Genomic DNA, 23,100 nt, shown 5'->3' with positions numbered 1-23,100 from the left:
TTTTTAGAAAAGTAATTTTTCACGTAAAAGAAATTAGAATTGATAGTATCCTTTACATTCTTGTAAAAGCTGATGGTAAATATAAGATTCTTCCATGCTAAGTTTATATATTTTAGCATACTTTATTGATTTAAATAGTATAAAATGATTTTAACACAATTTCATATTTTAAATGAAGCTTATGGTTTATTCAGATGACATCCAGAAATCTAATTAGAATCCAGAAACCATTATGTTGGTCATTATCCATGCTTTGGAACCAGTGATTAAATCAATTTATGAAAACGTAACATGCCAAGTTCAGATATTTTGTCCCTTATTGATACTTCAAAAGTTGCAACATTTTAATTGGATCATCAAACGGAATCCCTGCACTCTTTATATTTGAAAAAGAATTTATAATAATGCAATAAAGTATTTTACCGGTTTGAATATACCTGAATTCATAAATCAATCTTAAAATAGACAATTCCAAAGAGACAATTGACAAAATATTTGAATATTTAAGCAAAGAACTAGAGTAATAGAAAATGAAGGTAAATCACTGGATGGAATGATAAAGTCAGACGCATTCTTATCAAAGATAAAAGTTTATATCTGAACATTTTTATCAGCTTTGGCTGGACGAAATATTGTGCCGGTTTTTGAATACTTCAATTTACTGTCATTTTAATCGTTACCCGCGTTTAAACGAAAATAACACGGGAGAAATATTTTTGGACCTAAGCCGTTAACATAGCGAAAAAATAAATTGCCATAAATTCCAGGTTTTCTTAGACTCCCTAAAGAAAGGTGAAACATCATTTTGATGAAATTTTGAAAAATGAACGCCCGCTGAATCCCAAAAAATTTGTTCCGGGGTAACTTTTTTAATTGTGGATTGGACATCATCATAAATCATCATAAATCAGTTGAGATTTCATTTCTTTAGTATAAATGAAAAAAAGCTTCTATTTTCAGTGTCTTACATTCTGCGTCGTCAGATTTATTTGACACAGTTGTTCCACCCTAAGTCTGTTTTTAAACGAAGCCGGGCTTGGGGTGATGTTTCACCCCGAGTTCGGTTTTTCGTTGAAACTCGGGGTAGGTCATGTTTCACTTGGAGTGAGTGACTTTTTAATGCGAATTAATATTTAGAATTTCTTTTGTAGCGAGTTTTTAAATTAGTTTTACTCCTTCAAAATACAAATGCACAAGATATAATGATTTTAAAAATATTTCATGATTTAAAATATAGTTTATTATATTATAATTTTAGATATAATAAAAAAATAATTATTTGAATGTCTATGAATATGTCTAATTTGTACCTTAATAATCAGAAATGATTTCATTTAATTTATATTACGGATCAAACCGTAAAAAAAAAATTATTAAAAAAATTCAGCAATCCAAAAAGATAATTACTTTTAAAACTTTCAATATCCGCAAAAAATATTATTTTAAAAACTTTCAATATCCATACTTGGGGTATACGTGTCGAACTCGGGGTAGGTACCCCGAGTTCGACACCCCAAGCCAGGCTCTGCGTAAAAACCAAACTCAGGGTGGAACACACAGTTTGTCGATTTTCATAACAAAACACTGTTAAGGCTGCTGTTACATTTGCAAAAGAAATAATCAGCTCTCGGTCAAAATTGACCTTTATATAGGAACTCAAAGATTTGTTAATTTTAAGGAACTAATATATGCGAAGATTCTCTGAAGTAAGTACCTTTTTGATAATTTCTTTGACAATCCCCGTCAGTACCGCTGGTGCCGAAAGATCGTACTCAAAATTAAAATTGATAAAAACATGTTTGAACATTTTTCGGCTCGAAATTCGGATTTTGACCAAGAAATTGCAACAAAAGCCGGAAAGTTAAGATAAAATATATTTCGAAAAGCAGCAAGAGTAGCAACAATGCTGCAGATAAGAGGTAAGAAGGATGGCATTAAGATCTGCAACAGAGAATATTATTTTTGAGAATAGCATCAGAAATACTCTGAAAACATTTAAAACATCCCACTTCAAAGTAAAACCATCGAAATTATTTTTTGAAAATGTATTAAAAAAAAAAAGAAAAAGAGTACATGTTATTTATATTTATAAAAATGTACATATTGTTTTTATGTTAAAAAAACTATGGGTATGCACATGTAAAATATATTTTCTTGTAAAAAAAAAAAAACTTTATAAAATGAAAAACTAATATTAACAATCTATTAACACAGCATATACACGTTTAAACATTGATTCCTAAAAACTCTTCCTTCTGCGAATTGCTAAGACCTTCAAAAGCAACCTTTTCTCTATTTTGCAAAAATAATTCGGATGGTCCTTAAAAAATATACATACATACATACATACATACATACATACATACATACATACATACATACATACATACATACATACATACATACATAACTACAGAACAAGAAAAAAAAAAACATCAGTTTATTTTATTCTAAAGTTACAACGCCAAGTTTTGGCCATCGAATAAAATATAAGAATATAGCAAAAATGAAACTTTTTAAAATCAGATTTTATTTTTATCTTAACAAATTTCTTTTTAAAAACAAATTAAATTTTTAAATAATGTAACTTCAGTTGGACACTATTTACATATTTATTTATATAATTTATTTATTTATATACTTATAAGACACTATTTACATATATATATTTATAAGACACTATTTCAGTTGGATTGGATGGTCCGTGCTTTTGAAATTTTAGTTGGAAAATTCAGTTGGATACTATTTATAAGATACTATTTATTTATAAGACACACTTTATTTACGAGACACTATTTTAGTTGGATTGGATGGTCTGTGCTTTAAAGAATTTTTTGTAAATTACCACCTATGAAATTACATGTGATATAGAAGTTTCAAATAACAAGTGAAATTATGAAATTAATATTAGTATGACTTAGAGTCACCTGAAGTTTTGAAAATGAAAAATAGCATAAATTGTGAAGTTTTAAAATAATTGAACTATTTGGGTGGATAATATATACAAAAATTCTTGCAATTTTTGTATATATCTTTAAGTCTTTGTAATTTTTAATGTTCAATTTGTAGCTTTTAAAAAGGCTACAAAATGTATGAGATTGTATTGAAATATCATCAAAATAGATATTATTTGAAATAAATCATTGTATAGCATTTTTTATTTATTCGCATTTCTTTTTACGATATAATTTAAAAATATAATTGGCTACATAATTCAAAAAAAATAAAAAATAAAAAAATAAGAAGTTATTTATTATTCCTGAGATATGATTTTCAAAGCTTTAGTGACTGAATTTTAGTCGTAAATTTACACTATAGTTTTTTAAAACAGATATTTAAAAAATTTAATAGCTAAAAAAAGAGATAAATCTTTATAAATAGGTTACCTTTTTCTCGCTCCTCAAACAGCATCCAAACTCCAGTTTCAAATCTTTGAATAAATGTTCCCATCGGCCTCAACCTTTGTTCAATCGCAGTAACAATGAATTTAGACATAACCTCAAATACAGCAACTTTCATTTCCATCAGCGCAAATTTTTGACCAATACAATTCCTGGGACCGGCTGAAAATGGTATATATAGAAATGGTTGACGAAAAGCAAAATCAACTTTAGAAAATCTCTCAGGTATAAAGGATGAGGGGTCTTCCCAATACTCAGGACAGGTGTGCAAAATTTCTGGTATCACAATAACCTCAGCACCTTTACTTACTGAGTAATTGCTAAATGAAGTATTTTCTTCCAAGAAACGCCCAAAAATTGATACAGGAGGATGAAGCCTAAGAGATTCCTTGATTACACAGTCCAAGTACTCCATTTTTCCTAGTTTTTCTCTCAGCTCTTCAGAAGAAATTGTCTGTCTAGTATATGTATCTATTTCTTCGTGCAATTTTTTCTGTACTTTTGGATGAGTGCCTAGCATTAAAAATATATAACTCAATGCAGCAGCAGTTGTATCATGTCCTGCAAACATGAATGTATCAACTTCCTCTTGAATACCTTCAATATCAATTTTGCCTTGATCATAAGCATCTAGCAAAAGATCTAAAAAAGATTTTTTGTTTGAACAGACAGAACGATTTTTAATTTTTTCATTTACAATTTTAACTGTGAAAGCATGTAAAACTTTAAGACTTGCATAGAATCTTTGACCAGATGGAAATAGCTTATAAATAAACTTATTCCAAAACCAAGGGCTTTTCTGGCGTTCAATTAGTAGAGTTTTGACCTCTTCCACTGCATTTACATAGTCACAGTTAAGATTTTTTAGTGAGTTCAACTTAACACCCATTGCTGTTTCACAGATAATATCAAGAGTAAATAAACTCATCACTGCTTGTATATTAATAGGAATGCCAGAATGATTTTTAAAATGATTGCTTAGAGCAACTGCATTCTGATAAAAACTATCTACATATCCATTAATAACAGAAAAATGGAAAGCTTTTGTAATAATTTGTCTTCTGGATTTCCATTTAGCTCCATTGCTTGTTAAAAGACCAGTTCCCAGCCATTCCTGAAGAAAGTAATATGATGAGCTTTTAGTGATTAGTTTTTGACTTCGTAGCACTGTTTGTATGTGCTCAATTTCACCTGTCATTAAAAATGGTTTAGGCCCAATCCATAAACAGAAAGTAGATCCAAATTTTAAACTAAATTTACGCAGTTGCTTAAGGAGCTCATGACTTTCACTCTTTAAAAATAATGCACAACCAAACAGAGGTAATGTTAAAGGGCAAGATGCAAATTTCAAGTTATAGGATCTTACCCAATAAATCCATATCAAGTATAAAGTTAACAAAAGTAAAAAAAACACTAATAGAGTAAATATCATAATGAACCATGCAACTTTGTTAAACTTATATCGGAGTAAAAGTCGAAAGCTGAAGTTTACAAAATATTTTTCATCAATGAAGAATTTTTATATATTTACTAAACAAAACTTAACCTTTTGACGGATCCGAATTTATGTCCTGTCTTGCTTTACTACCCCTCCCCCTCCCCCTCCCCCTTCTAGTCCTTTTTATTCCCTTCCCATGTCTGCCCCCTGAACTTCCTGAAAGGTTTTATGTAAGCATCTGTGTACCGTTATTGAAATATCGAAACTAAACGATAATTTTTACGATAAAGAGTTTCGATATGAATTAGTAGGTCGGGTGAATAAAAATGAGCAATTGCTTTTACTCAGTAATTGGTCAGCTTTACATGAATAAAAACTTCAACAATTTTCCTCATATTTTTGTTCACATTAAGGTAAGAAATTTTCTCAGTAATTGGTCAATTTTACGTGAATAAAAACTTAAGTAAAGTTCTTCAAGTTTTTATTCACGTAAAGCTGACCAATTACTGAATAAAAGCAATTGCTCATTTTTATTCACCCGGCCTATTAGTTTAAGTTCTTGCTTACTATGCATACCTAAAATGCTTAGCAACATTTTGTTTACCAAAATTAAGATTAACTGCACAATAGAATTTTAAAATTTATCGTGTTTCCCTCCTAATTACAAGATTAAGTATTTTTCACACAACGAATGTAGTGGCACTGTTGAAACTTTTATTTGGTTGATAGGGCCACCTGAAATGCCAAGCAACCATTAATTTTGCATATTTCCTAGCTCAAGTGACTTTCTTAAAGCAACGAAGTTATAAATCAGACTGATACGCCATTCACACTAACAAAACTGAGTTTTAATAACACTCGCTTTTAAAACGGTGTTCAGTTTAAACTTTTTTCAACAACTATCTATCACACTAGAATAAATCAGGTTTATTTTTACAACCCGAACAAAAGTTGAATCTTACTCAAGCGAATATATATGATTATATATATATATATATATATACAGTATTGGACAAAACATTTGCAACCAAATAATGCTAATTTAGTTTCTTTATATAAAAGTGCTGCATTTTTTCAATTTAGAGAAATAACTATGTAACTGTTTGGAGACAAAGTTCTTCAAGTTTTATTCATCACAAAGTTCATTATTTGTACACGAAAATTAATAAATTAATCAAAAGTATTAAAAAAAGTTGATTTCCTTCTGGACAAAACAAGTGCAACTCGACAAAATGTTGACCAAGCTGTATTTCGCTATCAATATTTCGTGGCGAATCCTTTGTTGTCGATCACAGCCTTGCATCTTCGAGGCACAGATTCGATCAGGTGATCATTGAAACTTTGTGGAATCGCTGCCCAGGCCTTTTGGATTTGTTTAAACAGTTGATCCTTATTACGAACACCTTCACGATTAATTCTGCGGTTGACGATCTCCCACAGATTCTCGATAGGGTTGAGATCCGGAGATTGAGGCGGCCAATCCATCGCCGATAGGTGATTGTCTTGAAACCACTGCTTGACTACTTTTGCAGTGTGTTTCGGATCGTTGTCTCGCTGAAAAACCCATTTTACATAACATCTTTCAGGATATTTTTATACATGAAACGGTCCATTATTCCATCGTTTCGATGTATTGGACCTAGACCGTTACAGAAAAACACCCCCAGACCATTAGATTGCCTCCACCATGCTTCACGGTCTTATGGCAGTAACGTAAATCGAGGCGTTTTCCGGCCGGTCGACGTACACGGCAAATGCCATCGCTCCCAATGATGTTGAACTTCGATTCATTACTGAACAGGACAGTTCGCCATTTCTGCACATTCCAGTCAATATGAGATGTAGCAAACAGGAGTCTTTTCTTCTAGTTTTTTAGTAAAATCAGCGGTTTCTTTGCAGGGCGTCGAGAAAACAATCCGGCTTCAACAGCACGTCGTCTGATGGTTCGGTCCGATACAGGCAGCTCTAATTGCTTTTGTATCTCGACTGATGATATCCAGGGATCCTTCTTGACGGATCTGACGATTAAAGAATCCTCTCTAGAAGTGGTGGAACGCGGTCTTCCACCTTTTTTATCTGCTGCCAACTTCCCCGTAGAACGATATTCGGAACATAGTCTTGATACGGTCCATTTTTTCACGCGATATTTATCACAAATACTTTTTTGTGACATTCCACTTACGTAATCGCCAATAATTTTCTTTCTTAGTTCCAATCCAAGACTGTCGGGAGCCATTTTTGCACTTGAAGTCATAAAAATAATAAATATTTCTGGATGCTAGATGCTTCTTCTGGAAACTTTTGGAAGCTTCTGCATGCTTCTGGAAACTTCTGGATACTTCCTTTAATTATTAAAAAACTTCCGTTACGTTGACACGGACTAGACTTAAGAAAATGAAACAAACCAAAAAAGTTGCACTTGTTTTGTCCGCTACAAAATGGCACTTGTCAACGAAATTCTGCCTGTGTGCTGTCACCTGTCAGCTGATTGCTCATGTCATGGCATGCTATGACTCCAGACTCCTGAACTGTTTGCTGTGGTAGTATAGTTCGTTTCGTTTTTAAGACATGTAAAATTAGGAACACTTTTTAGCATTGTTCGATGTTGGTTGCAAATGTTTTGTCCAATACTGTATATATATATATATATATATATATATATATATATATATATATATATATATATATATATATATATATATATATATATATATATATATATATATATATATATATATATATATATATATGTATATATATAAGTTATTCTCAATTTTTCATTATAACTTTTTTTTCATGAATATTTACAAATATTTGTAATTAAAGCTGAAGATGCTAGTATCAATAATCTAGCGAAAATTTCTTAGATAAAATAAAAAATTAGTATTGAGAGAATTCGTATTTATTGAAGTTCATATATTAAATATATATACATATATATATATATATATATATATATATATATATATATATATATATATATATATATATATATATATATATATATATATATATATATATATATATATATATATATATATACTAAATAGTGCATTTGTCAGTAATTTTATTACAGTTATTTAGGTTTTTAAAAAAACTATTATTTCATCGGAAAAAGTAAAAAATATCATAGTGAATCGATAAGTATCGTTATCGTTTTTACGATATGAGTTGCGATATTTATCGGTCAGTTACGATAAATATCGTAATGAACCGATAAATATCGAAACTTTATCGTGCAAATTTTTTGAGTACGATCTTATCGTTATATAAAAAAACTTACGATACGCTCCGGTATCTTATCATATCGTGTCGTAATAAGAAAAGTTTCAATACGCAGATGCTTAACAAATATTGCTCATTGGACTCCTATTAAAGGAATTGGGCTCTAGAGGCCAGTCAGATTAAGTTAGTACAGAGTTAATCGGTCCTCGTTCTTTCGAGGGCCCAGCGAATAAGCTAAACCACATGAAATACAGTATTTGTCACAAAAAAACAAAAAAAAATTGAGCTAAAAAAAATACTGTTGGCTGAATCAAGATAATGACAGGAACGGGATTCGAACCCGCGCCACCGAAGTGACTGATGCCTAAAACCAGCGCCTTAGACCACTCGGCCATCCTGCCTTACAGTCTAAGTGATGTTTTTGTTATAATTATAAATAAATGGAATTATTTTTTTCATTCACTTATCTATATAATAACTGGATAGTGCATCTCTAATATCAAAATTGACGCCAAAATCGCCATATTGCAAAGCCCCAGAACGCTGAAAACTGCTACTGTGTATTTAAAGCGATTAGTCGAAAAGCAGAACTTAAAGCTTACGGGATTTAAATTTTTGGGGCTTTCCAATATGGCGATTTTGGTGTCAAAAAATTAGAAGTTTTGCTCGGAGTTACGCTATCCAGTTATTATAGAGATCAGTGGTTTCAGTGTAATGAAAGGCAAATGCAGCCTGTTGGAGGCTGATTCTTTAAGTGAAGTGCGACTGTGATTGTAAATTTAAATCCTCTTTACTAATTTTTCATTTAGAAGTTTTTTGACTTAATCTTGTTTAATTAACTAAGTAACATAACAGGCGCGGATCTAAGGGGTGGCCATTGTGGCAATGGCCACATAGCTTAAAGTCGTATTGATTTATTTAAAAGCGTATCTAATATTTGTTAAAGATCTTTTAGAATTTTTGGGATTTAATATGAAGATATTTTAGGGAAATTCGAAGTTATTCAAAAGAATGCGAAAATATTTTGTAAGACTTGCGTAACAAATTTTCGTCTAACGAATGATTGAAGTTCACTGATCTCAAAATATAACTTGATAGCGTATTCTATTGTCTTTTTCAAAAAAATTTGAAGCCAATATTGGCCTCCCAAGATGGCGGCGATCGGAGCTCTTAGCGGTGATTGATGTACATTTTTTAAGGCTTTTTACAGAAATATGAAAGAAAATAAATAGTTTTCAAAGAAAAACTAGACTATGAAATAAAGTTTTAAAAATTTTAAAGATATGAAATGATTTCTAAAAAAATCAGACAAATAAATTATTTAAATATTAAGGTACGAAATATTCGATACACTTTTTAAGTGCAATTTACGATTAAATAATATTTATGCATAATCTATGTACCTTTTAGTTCTTAGTTACCCAATGCAGTGTGCTTGAAGGTTGATAACATAACTGTATGGTAAGCGGCAGTGGTGTCTACTTACAATTTTGACAAATTTTATATTTTCAATTTTTGTAGCAAGATGCCAGATATGTAGGGGAGAACCTTAATGAATGGGACGATTACTGAATGGGACAAACTCAGATTCTTATAGAAGCATAGATGTAAGGATATTCAAATTCCAGTAACAAAAAGTGGTAGAAACAAGAATTCAACTGATCGACTCATCCATCCTATTGCTCTATGACCGTAATGACAATGGATGTTATTGTGTCTTCGAATGTACAAAGTAACTTTAAAAAAATTTTTTTTTTCTGATTTTGCAGCAATTTTTGAAATTTTGGAAAATAAAATTCCATGCTTAAATAGATAGCAGTCTCTAGCACTACAGTGAGTAAAACATTCAAACTTAATTAATGGTATTTTTGGTGTGACTATTCATTTTTGGATAAAGTGATGCGAATATTGAATGGGACAAAGTACTACCTATTGAATGAATTTAATAAAGTATTATTTACAGCTCAGCAGAGGGATGCTGCAGTCCCTTACTTTTATCCCCATGGGTAATGAGTATTATTTACACACTTTTATACTGCAATATTTTACTTAAATAAAAATAACTAAATGTAATATTCTAAAATGAGAAAGTTCTACTTTGATTGAAATTTAATTAGAGTTAAAATGTTTAAAGTTAAAAATATTTTTTGTGTGGTCTTTATGTATGTATATTATATTTAACTGCATTTACAATTAATAAACTAATTTGAAAAATGATTGAATTAAATACGTTTATTTTTAATTCTTTTATGCTTGTCCCATTCAATGAGACATACTTAATGAACGGGACAAATGTCATGCTCCAATAAAACTCTCTTTTTACCAATAAACAAATGCAAATCCAATTTTTTTGTTTTAATATACCATTGAGCAAGAGTCGGTGGTTATCAAACATATTTAAATATATATATTAAACAATTTAATCTACGTTTAAAAAGCATTTTGCAAAAACTGTCCCATTCATTGAGATTTTCGCTTACATGCTGCATGAGCTATTGCTGAGTGCTGTGAGTACACACAACTCAGGGGTTCCTTCTAGGATTATTTAATAAATATATGTAATTAATGGATAAAGTTTAAATTTAATAAAAATATTAAATAAAAAATATGATTTTTTAATATATGTTATTTTACTTATATTATTCTTTGTAATATTCCAGCTCTCAATTATTGAGTCAATTGTTTTTGACTTGTTATTCAAAACGAATTGTTGAGGGGATTTTTTGATAACATATATTTTGTATTTTATCAAACTTTATTAACATTAGGTATCTTATCAAAAAACGTATGATACGTAAATTTACAATAAACCATCTGCATTAAATGGTGAAATGCATTAGTACTTTCTTATCATTTCGAACATACCAGTTTTTTAAAATTCAAAGACAGGTTTAACTAAACCTACCAAAAGTATTGCTATCGTATGCAAAGAAACTGAAAGATGTTTCCAATGGTTGCTTGCCTCAATAAATGGCCACCTTCCAAATGAAATAGAAATTCAAATATCATTTCTAGTGCTGTTTTGAGATCAGTTGATTATTCGAAAATATTTAAAAAACAAACTTCTCATATGTTTGACTCAGCTATAACTGATAACCATTTATTTGCACTGATGAAACTTATTTCAGAAAACTATGCAAAAATACGTTTTTATCACTTGGGTAAAAAACAAACTGCCAAAATAACTCGAAAAAAGCTTAGGAAGCAATTAACAAAACTTATCGTTTTCGAAAACCAATCAAAAGTATTTTTATGATAAAATATGATATGATATGATATATATATATATATATATATATATATATATATATATATATATATATATATATATATATATATATATATATATATATATATATATATATATATTTATTTATATATATATATATATAAAATATATATATATATATTTATATATACATATATATATATATATATATATATATATATATATATATATATTTTCTTGTGTTATATTTGCATATAACTAGAGATGTGCCGGGTACCCGGTTCGGACCCGGGGACCCGGCAAATCGGCTGTTTTACCGGGTACCCGGTATCGGCCACTTGTTGCAGTACCCGGCACCGGGTATCTTCTTTTTTATCTTAAAATGATTTTTCTTTTAGTTTCTACCAATAAACTTCAACCAATAAACTTCTTGATATAATTCTAAGAGCGTTATGTAGTTGATAACCACAAAGCTCTATTAACTTAAAACAATCTCACTTAAAATATTTTTTAATATATTTTTGCAAAAAAATTTATACGAATACAAAAACTGTAACGCTAAATAAAATAATTTGAGAATACGAATAAAATGAATGGGGTTAAAAAATATTTAATAGCTTCTTTTTATTCTGTTAGAACACAAGATAATTTTTCTTCTTTCGAATGCTGATAGCGCTTTTCATTTGTAGCGCATTTCGAGCGTATTGTTAAAAAAATTATCGTTTTATATAAAATAATCGAAAACGTATGATATCAAAAAGCGTATTTTGTGTGAATAGTTCATCGCTAGAGATTTCACAGGTTTGTATTCCAACTTTTAAAAAAATGGACTCGGTGCCGGGTACCCGGAATCGGACCCGGTTTTTCAGCCGGGTACCCGGAATCGGAGACTCGGCATAAACTGGTTCCGGCACATCACTACATATAACACAAGAAAACTTGAAGTTGGCTTATCCTAATATTTTGGATGCAGTTGTAAATGGCATGAATTTAACTGCAAAAAATAATTTGTGTACTTTCATTAAGCATCTTCGACAAATAAAAGAACTTATATTTGTTATTGATGTCCCTAAGTCGGGTGGTTCAGGTACATCGAATGATAGAAATACTGGGAGAAGGTTATTTGAGAATGCTTAAATAGTATCTAGCATTAATAGATTTGATTTATGCTTAATGAAAATGATTTATGTTGTGTTACAAACATTATCCTCAGGATTGCAAATTGATCCAGTTGCTTTTTAAGTGTATTGTGTAAATGTTGCAAATAGATATGTAGAAATCTATTCATGTTATGTATGCCACAAAGTTTACATCGTATTTTATCACATGGAGATGAAGTTGTACAACAACTTTCATTACCTGCTGGATTGGTTTCTGAAGAAGTTCAAAAATCACGCAAAAATAATTTTAAGAAATTTCGAGAGCATTTTTCACGCAAATGTTCCTGAAAAAAAACTAACATGGTTGTTTTAAGAAGGCTTCTTTGTTCCTCAGATCTACTTATCAGTAGTTATAGAAAAAAAAGTTGAAGCAAAAAGAAACCATTCGATCCAGAAGTGATACAACTTTTAAAACCACTTTTATTTTCTGTTACATCATAATCGATACCCTCTTGAATATTTAAGAAAATTGTTTTTTGTGAAAAACGTAAAAAAGAATTTTTAACCACAGCTTTTTTATTATTATATACACAAAAAGGTTTAAGTTCTTTTTTTTATATGGAGTAGGTAGTTTCAAGAAATATAAAATTGAGCCCATGAACTGTATAAAAACACCTAAAATTAGTAATAGGCTATTTATTTAATCTTTCAAATACATAAAATAGTTTTCAATCTGCCACATTAATATTAGTCTTGTTTAAATTTTCTTTGCTTTAAGAAAGTAACTTAAGCTAGGAACTATGCAAAATTAATGGTTGCTTGGCATTTCAGGTGGCCCTATCAACCAAATAAAAGTTTCAACAGTGGAACTACATTCATAGTGTGAAAAATACTTAATCTGGTAATTAGGGGGGAAATACGATAAATATTTTAAAAGTTATTTCTATTGTGCAGTTAATCTTAATTTTGGTAAATAAAATGTTGCTAAGCAATTTAGGTATGCATAGTAAGCAAGAACTTAAACTAATGTCACCGTTGAAACCGCAATCCTCAAATTCGTAAACAGTGCAAAAATGGCTCTTTTTTATATAACGAGTTTTTAGTGAATTCTGGCCCACTGAGTAGTGGTTTGAACCAAAAATTTGGACGAAACAGAAAAAGTAAAAGGTTGTTGAAACAGAAGTTTCGGATTCGGTTTCGGCCGAAACCGATGCCGAAAACCGAAACCGAAGTTTCCATTCGTTACACTTAGGGGCAACATTTCAGCAAGACGATATTTTAATTACATTGTAAGTATTTATTATTATTTAAAAACGTGGACCTTCTTGAGTTTTAATTGAATTAACCACAACTGTTATAACTATTTAAAGAAAAAAAAACTTTTTCTTTTTTAAAGAATTAAAAATTTTTAGGAGTGTTTTTTTTTTTTCAACTGTTTATTTAAAAAAATTAAAAAAAAAAAACCCAATTGTTTTAAAAAATTAAAAAAAAACAACCTAACTGTATTAAAAAAAAACCCAACTGTTTATTTTAAAAAAAAAATAAACAGTTGAATTGTCCTCCTAACCTCCTGAGCAGTTTTTAACAACTTAATCTAAAAAATGACGTTAAAAAATAGGCGATTTTTAATTTTTATCAATATTTTAATCAATAAATTAAGAAAATATATTGCAAAAGAATTTAACTTAACATTTAGTTATATCTAATAGAAACTATTGTAAAATATCGAAAAGTTTCGAAAACCAAACGATATTTTATCGGAACGTATCGAATCATATGGAGTTTAAAAAATATCGTTATAGATTTTTTAACAATAAATTATGCGATATTTATCGCTAAAAGCGATAATGATATTGTGCATATCGAAACCCAAACGATATTTTATCGGAATCATATCGAAACAATGGATCATACCAATTCATATTGAAACCCATTATCGTAAAAAATATCGGTTAGTTTCGATATTTCGATAACGATACGCAGATGCTTAGAATTTGGCAACATGAATCTTTCTTAATTTTAAAGAGTTGCAATCCTAAGTATACCTCTTTACAAAATGGTTTTAACAATCTCTGACCCATCTTTAGTTTCAAAGTATGTTTTAATATTTTCAATACTTGAACTTTTTAGTTTTTTTTTATAAGTATGTTGGTTTACTCTGTTTTTTAACATTTTTGAGGTGTGGAGTTTTGAACACAGGGGTTCTGAGATGTGGAGTTTAAGTGTTTATTGCCAGACTTAGAAATCAATCAATTTTTAGGTGCCCTTATTTACTTCCAATACTGCTCATGCCTAATAACAAGTTTTAAAATCTTTATGGCTTTTATTATTTTCATATTTTTCATTCATTTAAATAAAACAGAGTTATCTCGGCCTCTCTACCTTTGATGATAACTACTTTCTACTTTCTGCTTCCCCGATGAGGTTTATTTAACAAATAACAAACCTTTGCATTCTTAAAACAACAGCAACAACACTAACAGTATTCTGAAAGAAAAACAACCTTCATCTGACAGAGTTTTTGGTTGTTTATATCTAATATTTACATTACATACATACATACATACATACATACATACATACATACATACATACATACATACATACATACATACATACATACATACATACATACATACATACATACATACATACATACATACATACATACATACATACATACATACATACATACATACATACATACATACATACATACATACATACATACATACATACATACATACATACATACATACATACATACATACATACATACATACATACATACATACATACATACATACATACATACATACATACATACATACATACATACATACATACATACATACATACGTCTTTTTTCAAATTTTGGTGACAGATTTTATGTCAGCAAAAAGGTGAATCATGCATTTCAAATTTTTCGGAAAATTTTTCGGAATTTTTTAGAAAGGTGTTCCTGTGAACAGCTTTAAATACAAGTTGCAGATAAAACTTTTTATAAACTAAAACAATTTTTAATTTTTTTTACAAAAAATACCAGTAAATAACTTCAACGTGTATAAGAATGTTTAAAACCCCAGCGAACATTGACAGACGGGTACCATATGGTTTTTAACTGGGCTTACGGGAACGGGATTTAGAAGGGTTTGTGTTCTGGTTTCCAGACGGGTCACTTACGGTTGAAAAATTAAGCAAAAATAGTAATATGGGCCGCATTTGGTGTTTATAAGGGCTAAGAAAACTGGGACTTTTACGGGTTTCCCATTGGGGACCCATCTGGTGAAAGTAATATGCGGAAAAATCTATGCAATCAGACCATTATCGCCATTTGCAACTTACCTTGGGCAAAAAAGTTTTTACAATATAACGTATAAATTAAAGTTATAATCGTTTTCTCGTTTTATGCTTTTTATGAAACTCTATATAAAAAGTTGTTATAACTATTTTTATTTTTTATATATAAATTTTTCTCTTTTTCTTTCTTTAGTAAAAAGTTGAAAATTTTACAAAGTTTTACATGCAATTTGAACAATTAATACTTTAAAGAATTCGTTAATATTTACGTTTATGAAAAGTAACGCCACAAGGAAATGCATATAATATTATAAAGTTGACGTAATGTTTCATTATTGTCTTACTACCTTGTGGCATATATTCTTAGAATCATGAATGGTTTTTGAAGACCATGGAACGTTTTTCTGTAAATCCAAAAGTGCAATTTAGTAATATTTTATTTCTATATAAAGGAGATTGCGGAGTATGGATTTTTTCTACTTTCGTTTACATTTTGTAGCAGAGTAACTTACTGTGTAATTTCTGTACTGTGTTACTGAGTAAGATGTTGTATGCAAATGTTGCATTCGATGAAGAAAACAATACCGATTACGTACCACTAATTTGGTTAGTGAATGCTATGAGTGAAAATGTGTTATCAATAATTTCCTCTAGAAAATCTACAGATTTTTATTGGCCTCGCTGGACAAATATGAAAAAAATAGACTTAGCTAAATCAATATGTCAAGAACCTGAGGTTGGATGGCTTAGGTTTTCAGGAAGAATTTTGTCAACTGCAGGTAGTTTATATAATATTCTCAAAGATAGTAAAGTAATAATTTTGATAATTTTTTATAAATTTATTTAAGCATTTAATCATAATTATTGAAATTTGAAAATGAAATTTTGATACATCAATAATTATCATAAGTACTTTTTAAAATTTAGACACAGAATCTGAAGCAAAAGAAAAATGCAGATATGCAGAAGATACCTCAAATGTTGATGAAGTATATCAAAACCAAAAAAATAGGTATATAAAGTTACATAATTTTAATTTAACATACAAAAGTTGTTTATGTTAGTGTTACTCCGCTTATGTTTATGTAACTGGCTTAAAACTTGTACATTTATGAATCATTAAAATTTAAAAAAAAAAAATAATACTTTTGATAATTAGCCAATCCTTTAGAGATAATCAAGAAAAGCCTTTTGAGAAAAGTGATTAAGATATTGTTTTAATATTTGTTTTAATAATTGTTATCTATTATAATGTTAGGTTCCAATTAAATATTTGTCATTTATAGATTGCATAAAAATTTTTATGTATATTATAGCTTCCATTGTCAAGGTTTTTCTGTAGGAGAAAATATTAATTTTTTATAATATTTTATAGTATATATATATATATATATATATATATATATATATATATATATATATATATATATATATATATATATATATATATATATATATATATAAGAAATATCAAAGGGAATAGATAGATATCTAGACTTAGAAAATGTTAGAATTAAGCAAGCTCTACGTATGTATAGAGTGTTCAAGGGGAATCCAAAATCTGTCCGATTTAATAAAAGTCTGACTTATTAAGGGTTTAACTTAACATATATATATATATATATATATATATATATATATATATATATATATATATATATATATCTGTTATTTAAATGGAGAAAAACAACATTTTAATAGTACTTAAAGTTTCGTGCCTTACGGCAATCATCAGCTATTAATTACAAATTAAAAACGTAAAAAACCGTTTAAAAACGAATCAAATTTACGGTAGAACGAATTCTGACGTAATGAGCAAAAAGACGCAATCATTTAGTCTTCAGTATCAAAAGAGGATAAAAGGAACTTGTTAGCATGTCGACATTTAGATAATATTTCGCTTCTTTTGTTGAGTAGGTTGTTTTCTTTATGCGATAAAATTTCAAACTTCTCGTGAAGGCAAAGGTTACAGGTCTTGGTTTCAGGGTTGGAAGGTTTGCATCGCTTTACAATTCTCCACTTTATTATAGGTGTGATGGCTTTTTCTTTTAATTTCCAAATTTCCTTTGAAAGTTCTGTATCATTCTTATACCTGACCGTATTAAAAGATTTTACATGGTTAGCATATCTTAGTTTAAATGGTGTCTCGCTAATGCCAAAATAAACTTTTTCTTTGAGTTCAAGATTTTCGGAACTCACGATAGCTTTATAAACGATGTTGCTTAATAAACATTGATTGTTTAAAGGGCAAGTAGTTTTGTTAGTACAGTTGCAAGTGTTTTTTGGTATGCTTTTTTGGTCTTGTAAAATTTTGTGGTTATGCGAATTAATGATGGATTTTACGTTTCGCATACAGCTATATAGAAAAAGTTTATTTTGGCATTAGCGAGACACCATTTAAACTAAGATATGCTAACCATGTAAAATCTTTTAATACGGTCAGGTATAAGAATGATACAGAACTTTCAAAGGAAATTTGGAAATTAAAAGAAAAAGCCATCACACCTATAATAAAGTGGAGAATTGTAAAGCGATGCAAACCTTCCAACCCTGAAACCAAGACCTGTAACCTTTGCCTTCACGAGAAGTTTGAAATTTTATCGCATAAAGAAAACAACCTACTCAACAAAAGAAGCGAAATATTATCTAAATGTCGACATGCTAACAAGTTCCTTTTATCCTCTTTTGATACTGAAGACTAAATGATTGCGTCTTTTTGCTCATTACGTCAGAATTCGTTCTACCGTAAATTTGATTCGTTTTTAAACGGTTTTTTACGTTTTTAATTTGTAATTAATAGCTGATGATTGCCGTAAGGCACGAAACTTTAAGTACTATTAAAATGTTGTTTTTCTCCATTTAAATAACAGATATATATATATATTGCTCTATTATTATAATATTGAGCACTCTTTTACGCACAAGAGCTTTGTATTATTTTGATATAATACATAACCAATCAATATATATATATATATATATATATATATATATATATATATATATATATATATATATATATATATATATATATATATATATATATATATATATATATATATATATATATATATGTTAAGTTAAACCCTTAATAAGTCAGACTTTTATATATATATATGTTAAGTTAAACCCTTAATAAGTCAGACTTTTATTAAATCGGACAGATTTTGGATTCCCCTTGAACACTCTATACATACGTAGAGCTTGCTTAATTCTGACATTTTCTAAGTCTAGATATCTATCTATTCCCTTTGATATTTCTTATATATATATATATATATATATATATATATATATATATATATATATATATATATATATATATATATATATATATATATATATATGTATATATATATATATACTATAAAATATTATAAAAAATTAATATTTTCTTTTCTTTCGGTATAAGTGAAACTACATTTAAACTTAGATATGGCAACCATCTTAAATCTTTCAACGCGCCTAAATATAAAAATGACACCGAACTTTCCAAAGAAATATGGATGCTAAAATCTAAAAATCTGAAACCGGTGATTACATGGAAGATTATAGCACAATGCAAGCCCTACAATCAAGCAGCAAAAGTTTGTAATCTTTGTCTCCGCGAAAAATTTCATATATTATCATATAAAGGAGAAAACTTACTTAACAAAAGATATGAAATAATATCAAAGTGCCGACATGCAAAGAAATTTTTGCTATCCTTATTTGACACCAGGGACTAAAACCTTTAACGTCTTTTTGTTTCCGTTTAGTAACGTCAGAACTCGTTCTACCGTAATTTTAATTTGTAATTTTTAAACGGTTTTTAAGTAACGATATACACTATGGCTGATGACTGCCGAAAGGCATGAAACTCAGAGTTCCATATAAAGGTGTTTTTATTCATTTTAAATAAATAAATAAATAAATATTGCTCTATTATTCATTAGTATTGAGCACTCTCAAACGCACAAGAGTATTTGTATTATTACACTATAATAATACATTATATATTTTGTATATATATATATATATATATATATATATATATATATATATATATATATATATATATATAATTTAGAGCCTTTAACATTACTTGCAGGTTCTTGTGCTAAAAGGGAATGTGGTGTGCATTGATATGAAACCAATTTACTTCTTTGAGCCCCTTGAATGTTTAAATTATTGTATCATATCCCCTAACTGCCTTCTTTTTTCTTGATTTTGTAGATTGAGATAAGTTAAACAGGCTTTTATATATATGAATAAATAAATACATGGGTTTACCCACAGGTAATGTGTTTTGCCAGAAGTTGGCAAAACACTTGCTCAGCTGTACAGCAAGTTAAACAAAACTAGAAATTTTAATAATCAAGAGTTTTCTGGTGGAAGAGTTCTCCATTCACCATTAAATATGATTTTAGTTTCTGATTAAAAATAGTTGTGTTTTTTTTTATACTGATGGTATTTAGAAGTATATTCCAAAGTTTAAGACTGAGATAATGCTTGATTGCTGAAATGATTATTGTATTTTGTTTCTTTTATTTTTAGTGTTCTTTCTGACATAGAGTATTGAATTAAATTGCATAACGACGTTGTGCTTCCTGTTTAATAGATTTCTGCATTATTAAAACGACCTTGAAATATATTATTTCTCTAATTTTTAGCCAATGCAAGTTGTTATATTCTTTGTTATTTACTTGAGTTTCTATTCTAGTGTTAAATTTTGCTGCACAATTCTGAGCAGTCTTGCTGCACAATTCTGAACAGACTGCAGTTTTTTTTAATAGTGTCTCATCAATTCCAAAGTAGAGGGAGTTACAATAATATAGTTGTGAAAATAATAATGAACATACTATGGTGCACAGATCTTTATGGGATAAGAGTTGTTTTATTTTGGGTATTTTTCTCATTATATTGTAACAGTTTTTAACAATCTTATTTATTTGTGTTTTTAAAGATAATTGATTGTCAAGTATCACATCTAGACTTTTTGCAGAATCAACAAATCAAATGCATTTCTTGTTAACAAAAGTACCCTTAATAATAATATCTTTTTGAATGTTAGGTGGTGCCATAATTAATATTTTTGTTTTTGATTGGTTTATGAATGATTCACACATCCATTTAGAAATGTATTCAAGACATTTTGGTATATCCACAACTAGATAAAGAGATTTGGACCCAGGACTGTACCTTGGGCTGCTCCATATTTTACATTTTGGTTAGATGAACATGAATTACCAATTTTAACTTTTTGGGTATGGTTAACTAAAAAAGTTCAAATATATCATTGGCTAGTTTAAGTAAAAGTGTTTCAGTCGAATGATTTTGTTTGTAGATAAGTGTTTTTACTAATTTATAAATATATATATGGGCCATGGCATGACATTTTAGTGGGGTACCGAAGTACCAAAAAAATCTAAAATACTTTTTAAGTTCTTAGTGAGAAAAAGTATTATATGAGGTCCTTTTGAAAAAATCAAGGGGGTCTTTGTCCCCACCCCCCCACCCCCCGTCGTTGTGGTTATTGTATATATATATATATAGTGTGTGTGTGTGTGTGTATATATATATATATATATATATATATATATATATATATATATATATATATATATATATATATATATATATATATATATATATATATATATATGTTTATTTATTTAAAAATATATACAATATCAATATAAAATTATAATTTATTTATCAGTAACTAACTAGGAATGTTATACATTTACTATCACAACAATTTTTTATCTGAAGAGTGTTGAGTAGAGAGTTTTATAATATATTAAATGAATAAAACCAGGTGTGTTACCTATAAAATTTCAGACTAACAGTTAAATTTTATTTTTTACAGCTTATATTGAAACAAGAAAAAGCTTCGAAACGAGAATAAAACGATGGAAAAGCTTCCAATTCGCGAAACAACCGTGAAATCAGATGATACGCGATTAAAGAATGGTTAAAAATTCTCTCAATTTTGACATTGTAATTTTAATTGTTATTTTGTTTGAAACAAACAGTCAAATCATATACAGTTTTATTTTATCTGTAAATTGTAAACGTAGATTTTCAAGATTTGCAATTGGCAAACTTTGTGGGAACTATACGGGTAACCCAGCGGGCATACCCATATGGGTCCCAGAGGAAAACCGCGGCCAAGATCCGGCGGGTTCCCGATGGGTTTCCCATATGGGTCCCAGTTGCAAACCCAAATGGGCCCATTATGGTTTTAAAGTACGGGATTTGACTGGGACCCATACGGGATACCCAGCGGGCATACCCATATGGGCCCCATATGGAAACCGCGGCCAAGATCCGGCGGGATACCGTTGGTCTTCCCATACGGGACCCAGTTGCAGACCCGTATGGGCCCCGTACGGTACCCGTCTGTCAATGTTGGCTGGGACGTGTTGAGGGAAACGGCAGATTTGATTGCGTTTATAAATATCTAATAACGAGGAAAATTCTACAAATCACCACTTAGAAAATAAACAAAACTTACTTTAATAATAAAAAAAAAATTTCTAATAAAAAAATTTGTTCTACTTATTTCCGAACTGTAAAACACAATATAGAAGTACATGAAAAATAAAGTTAATTTGCATGTTAATTTATATTCAAAATAAATGACGTGTAGTCACAAAAATAAATGACGTGTAGTTACAAAAATAAATGACGTGTAGTCAGAAAAATAAATGACGTGTAGTCACAAAAATAAATGACGTGTAGTCACAAAAATAAATGACGTGTAGTCACAAAAAACTTTCTCCGTCAATACTGATTTACTGCTGATCACTTCTGATCACAAACTAAATAAAATGTTCAGTAAGAAAAGAAAAAAACTCATTTAAAGTTTGGCTATGTTAGTTTGTTGACAGTGCATACTGTGCTTGAAACATATTTGCATACAGTGATGCCGCTTACAGTGGTGCATTGTTGAACGGGGGATTGCTGGCAAGTAGCGGTGGCTCCTGTTCTATCTGCGAAAACTCGAGATCCACTGAATTCAAGAGTAAAAAGTAATATTGTCAAAGAAACTATGGTGATGCCAAAAAAGCGAAACATCTCTTTCATCACTATGAATCAACCAGTAATACGACTGCGAAATTTAAAAGCTGATTTATCTAAATAGTATCCAAGTCGTGCTTTTTTATAATATAAAATTTAATCAAATTTCACCAAGTAGTGTTACTGAACTTCAAGATGTCACTGTCGACTATAACAGCAGAGTATTTATATTTGACTCATAAAACCTCCTAATATAATTGATATTCATTACAATGTATAACTATAGTTACTAGGAAAGCAATTAGTATCTGGTATTACACTTATTTTATACAGTATTTTATTTGTAATACCATTACATTTAGAAAACATCAGTGTCGACCATAGCAACAATTAAACAGGTAG

At 29.3% G+C, this 23,100-nt stretch overlaps 3 protein-coding genes and 1 non-coding gene across 13 annotated transcripts in view; 2 read left to right on the top strand and 2 right to left on the bottom strand.

Moving 5' to 3' along the window:
• LOC149881646 (uncharacterized) overlaps positions 1-23,100 on the top strand; it is a 74,796-nt gene that overhangs the window by 18,732 nt on the left and 32,964 nt on the right. The window lies entirely within an intron of this gene.
• LOC145191132 (cytochrome P450 4V2-like) lies at positions 2,062-5,149 on the bottom strand. 2 transcript variants are annotated; one of them, XM_090067447.1, is made up of 3 exons: positions 4,948-5,142; positions 3,387-4,515; positions 2,062-2,320 (listed from the first exon to the last, which is right to left on the bottom strand). In XM_090067447.1, the coding sequence occupies exons 2-3, from the start codon at positions 4,327-4,329 to the stop codon at positions 2,226-2,228; spliced, it is 1,038 nt and encodes a 345-aa protein (XP_089923573.1). In that variant the 5' UTR covers positions 4,330-4,515; positions 4,948-5,142; the 3' UTR covers positions 2,062-2,225. The 2 variants fall into 2 exon arrangements, with proteins under 2 accessions (XP_089923573.1, XP_089923572.1); XM_090067446.1 differs by having other exon boundaries at positions 3,387-5,149.
• Trnal-uag (transfer RNA leucine (anticodon UAG)) lies at positions 8,384-8,465 on the bottom strand. Its single transcript has one exon. It is a non-coding gene; the product is annotated as a tRNA-Leu (tRNA).
• LOC149881647 (uncharacterized) lies at positions 15,868-21,720 on the top strand. 8 transcript variants are annotated; one of them, XR_016445259.1, is made up of 6 exons: positions 15,868-16,472; positions 16,621-16,705; positions 19,127-19,571; positions 20,230-20,578; positions 20,810-20,939; positions 21,545-21,720. XR_016445259.1 is itself a non-coding variant. In XM_090067657.1 (4 exons), the coding sequence occupies exons 1-4, from the start codon at positions 16,238-16,240 to the stop codon at positions 21,619-21,621; spliced, it is 426 nt and encodes a 141-aa protein (XP_089923783.1). In that variant the 5' UTR covers positions 15,874-16,237; the 3' UTR covers positions 21,622-21,720. The 8 variants fall into 8 exon arrangements, 3 of the variants coding, with proteins under 3 accessions (XP_089923783.1, XP_089923782.1, XP_089923784.1); XR_016445258.1 differs by having other exon boundaries at positions 20,230-20,939; XR_016445262.1 differs by lacking the exon at positions 19,127-19,571 and having other exon boundaries at positions 15,875-16,472; positions 20,230-20,272; positions 20,469-20,939.

Source organism: Hydra viridissima, unplaced genomic scaffold, assembly GCF_058129835.1.
Source record: "Hydra viridissima isolate aposymbiotic clone 2 unplaced genomic scaffold, HvirCarnegie_v1 scaffold_11, whole genome shotgun sequence".
Taxonomy (NCBI): Eukaryota; Metazoa; Cnidaria; class Hydrozoa; order Anthoathecata; family Hydridae; genus Hydra; species Hydra viridissima.
This window is presented reverse-complemented; position numbering and strand designations above follow the sequence as displayed.

Excerpts from the sequence above, each read along its gene's own strand:
- LOC145191132 (XM_090067446.1), bottom strand. The coding sequence starts at position 4,833 with ATGATATTTACTCTATTAGTGTTTTTTTTACTTTTGTTAACTTTATAC. Across the intron at positions 2,321-3,386 it reads GTTTGAGGAGCGAGAAAAAG|GACCATCCGAATTATTTTTG; the intron begins GTAACCTATTTA and ends ATATTTTTTAAG.
- LOC149881647 (XM_090067656.1), top strand. The coding sequence starts at position 16,238 with ATGTTGTATGCAAATGTTGCATTCGATGAAGAAAACAATACCGATTAC. Across the intron at positions 16,706-16,852 it reads TATCAAAACCAAAAAAATAG|CCAATCCTTTAGAGATAATC; the intron begins GTATATAAAGTT and ends TTTGATAATTAG. Across the intron at positions 16,894-21,544 it reads AGAAAAGCCTTTTGAGAAAA|CTTATATTGAAACAAGAAAA; the intron begins GTGATTAAGATA and ends TATTTTTTACAG.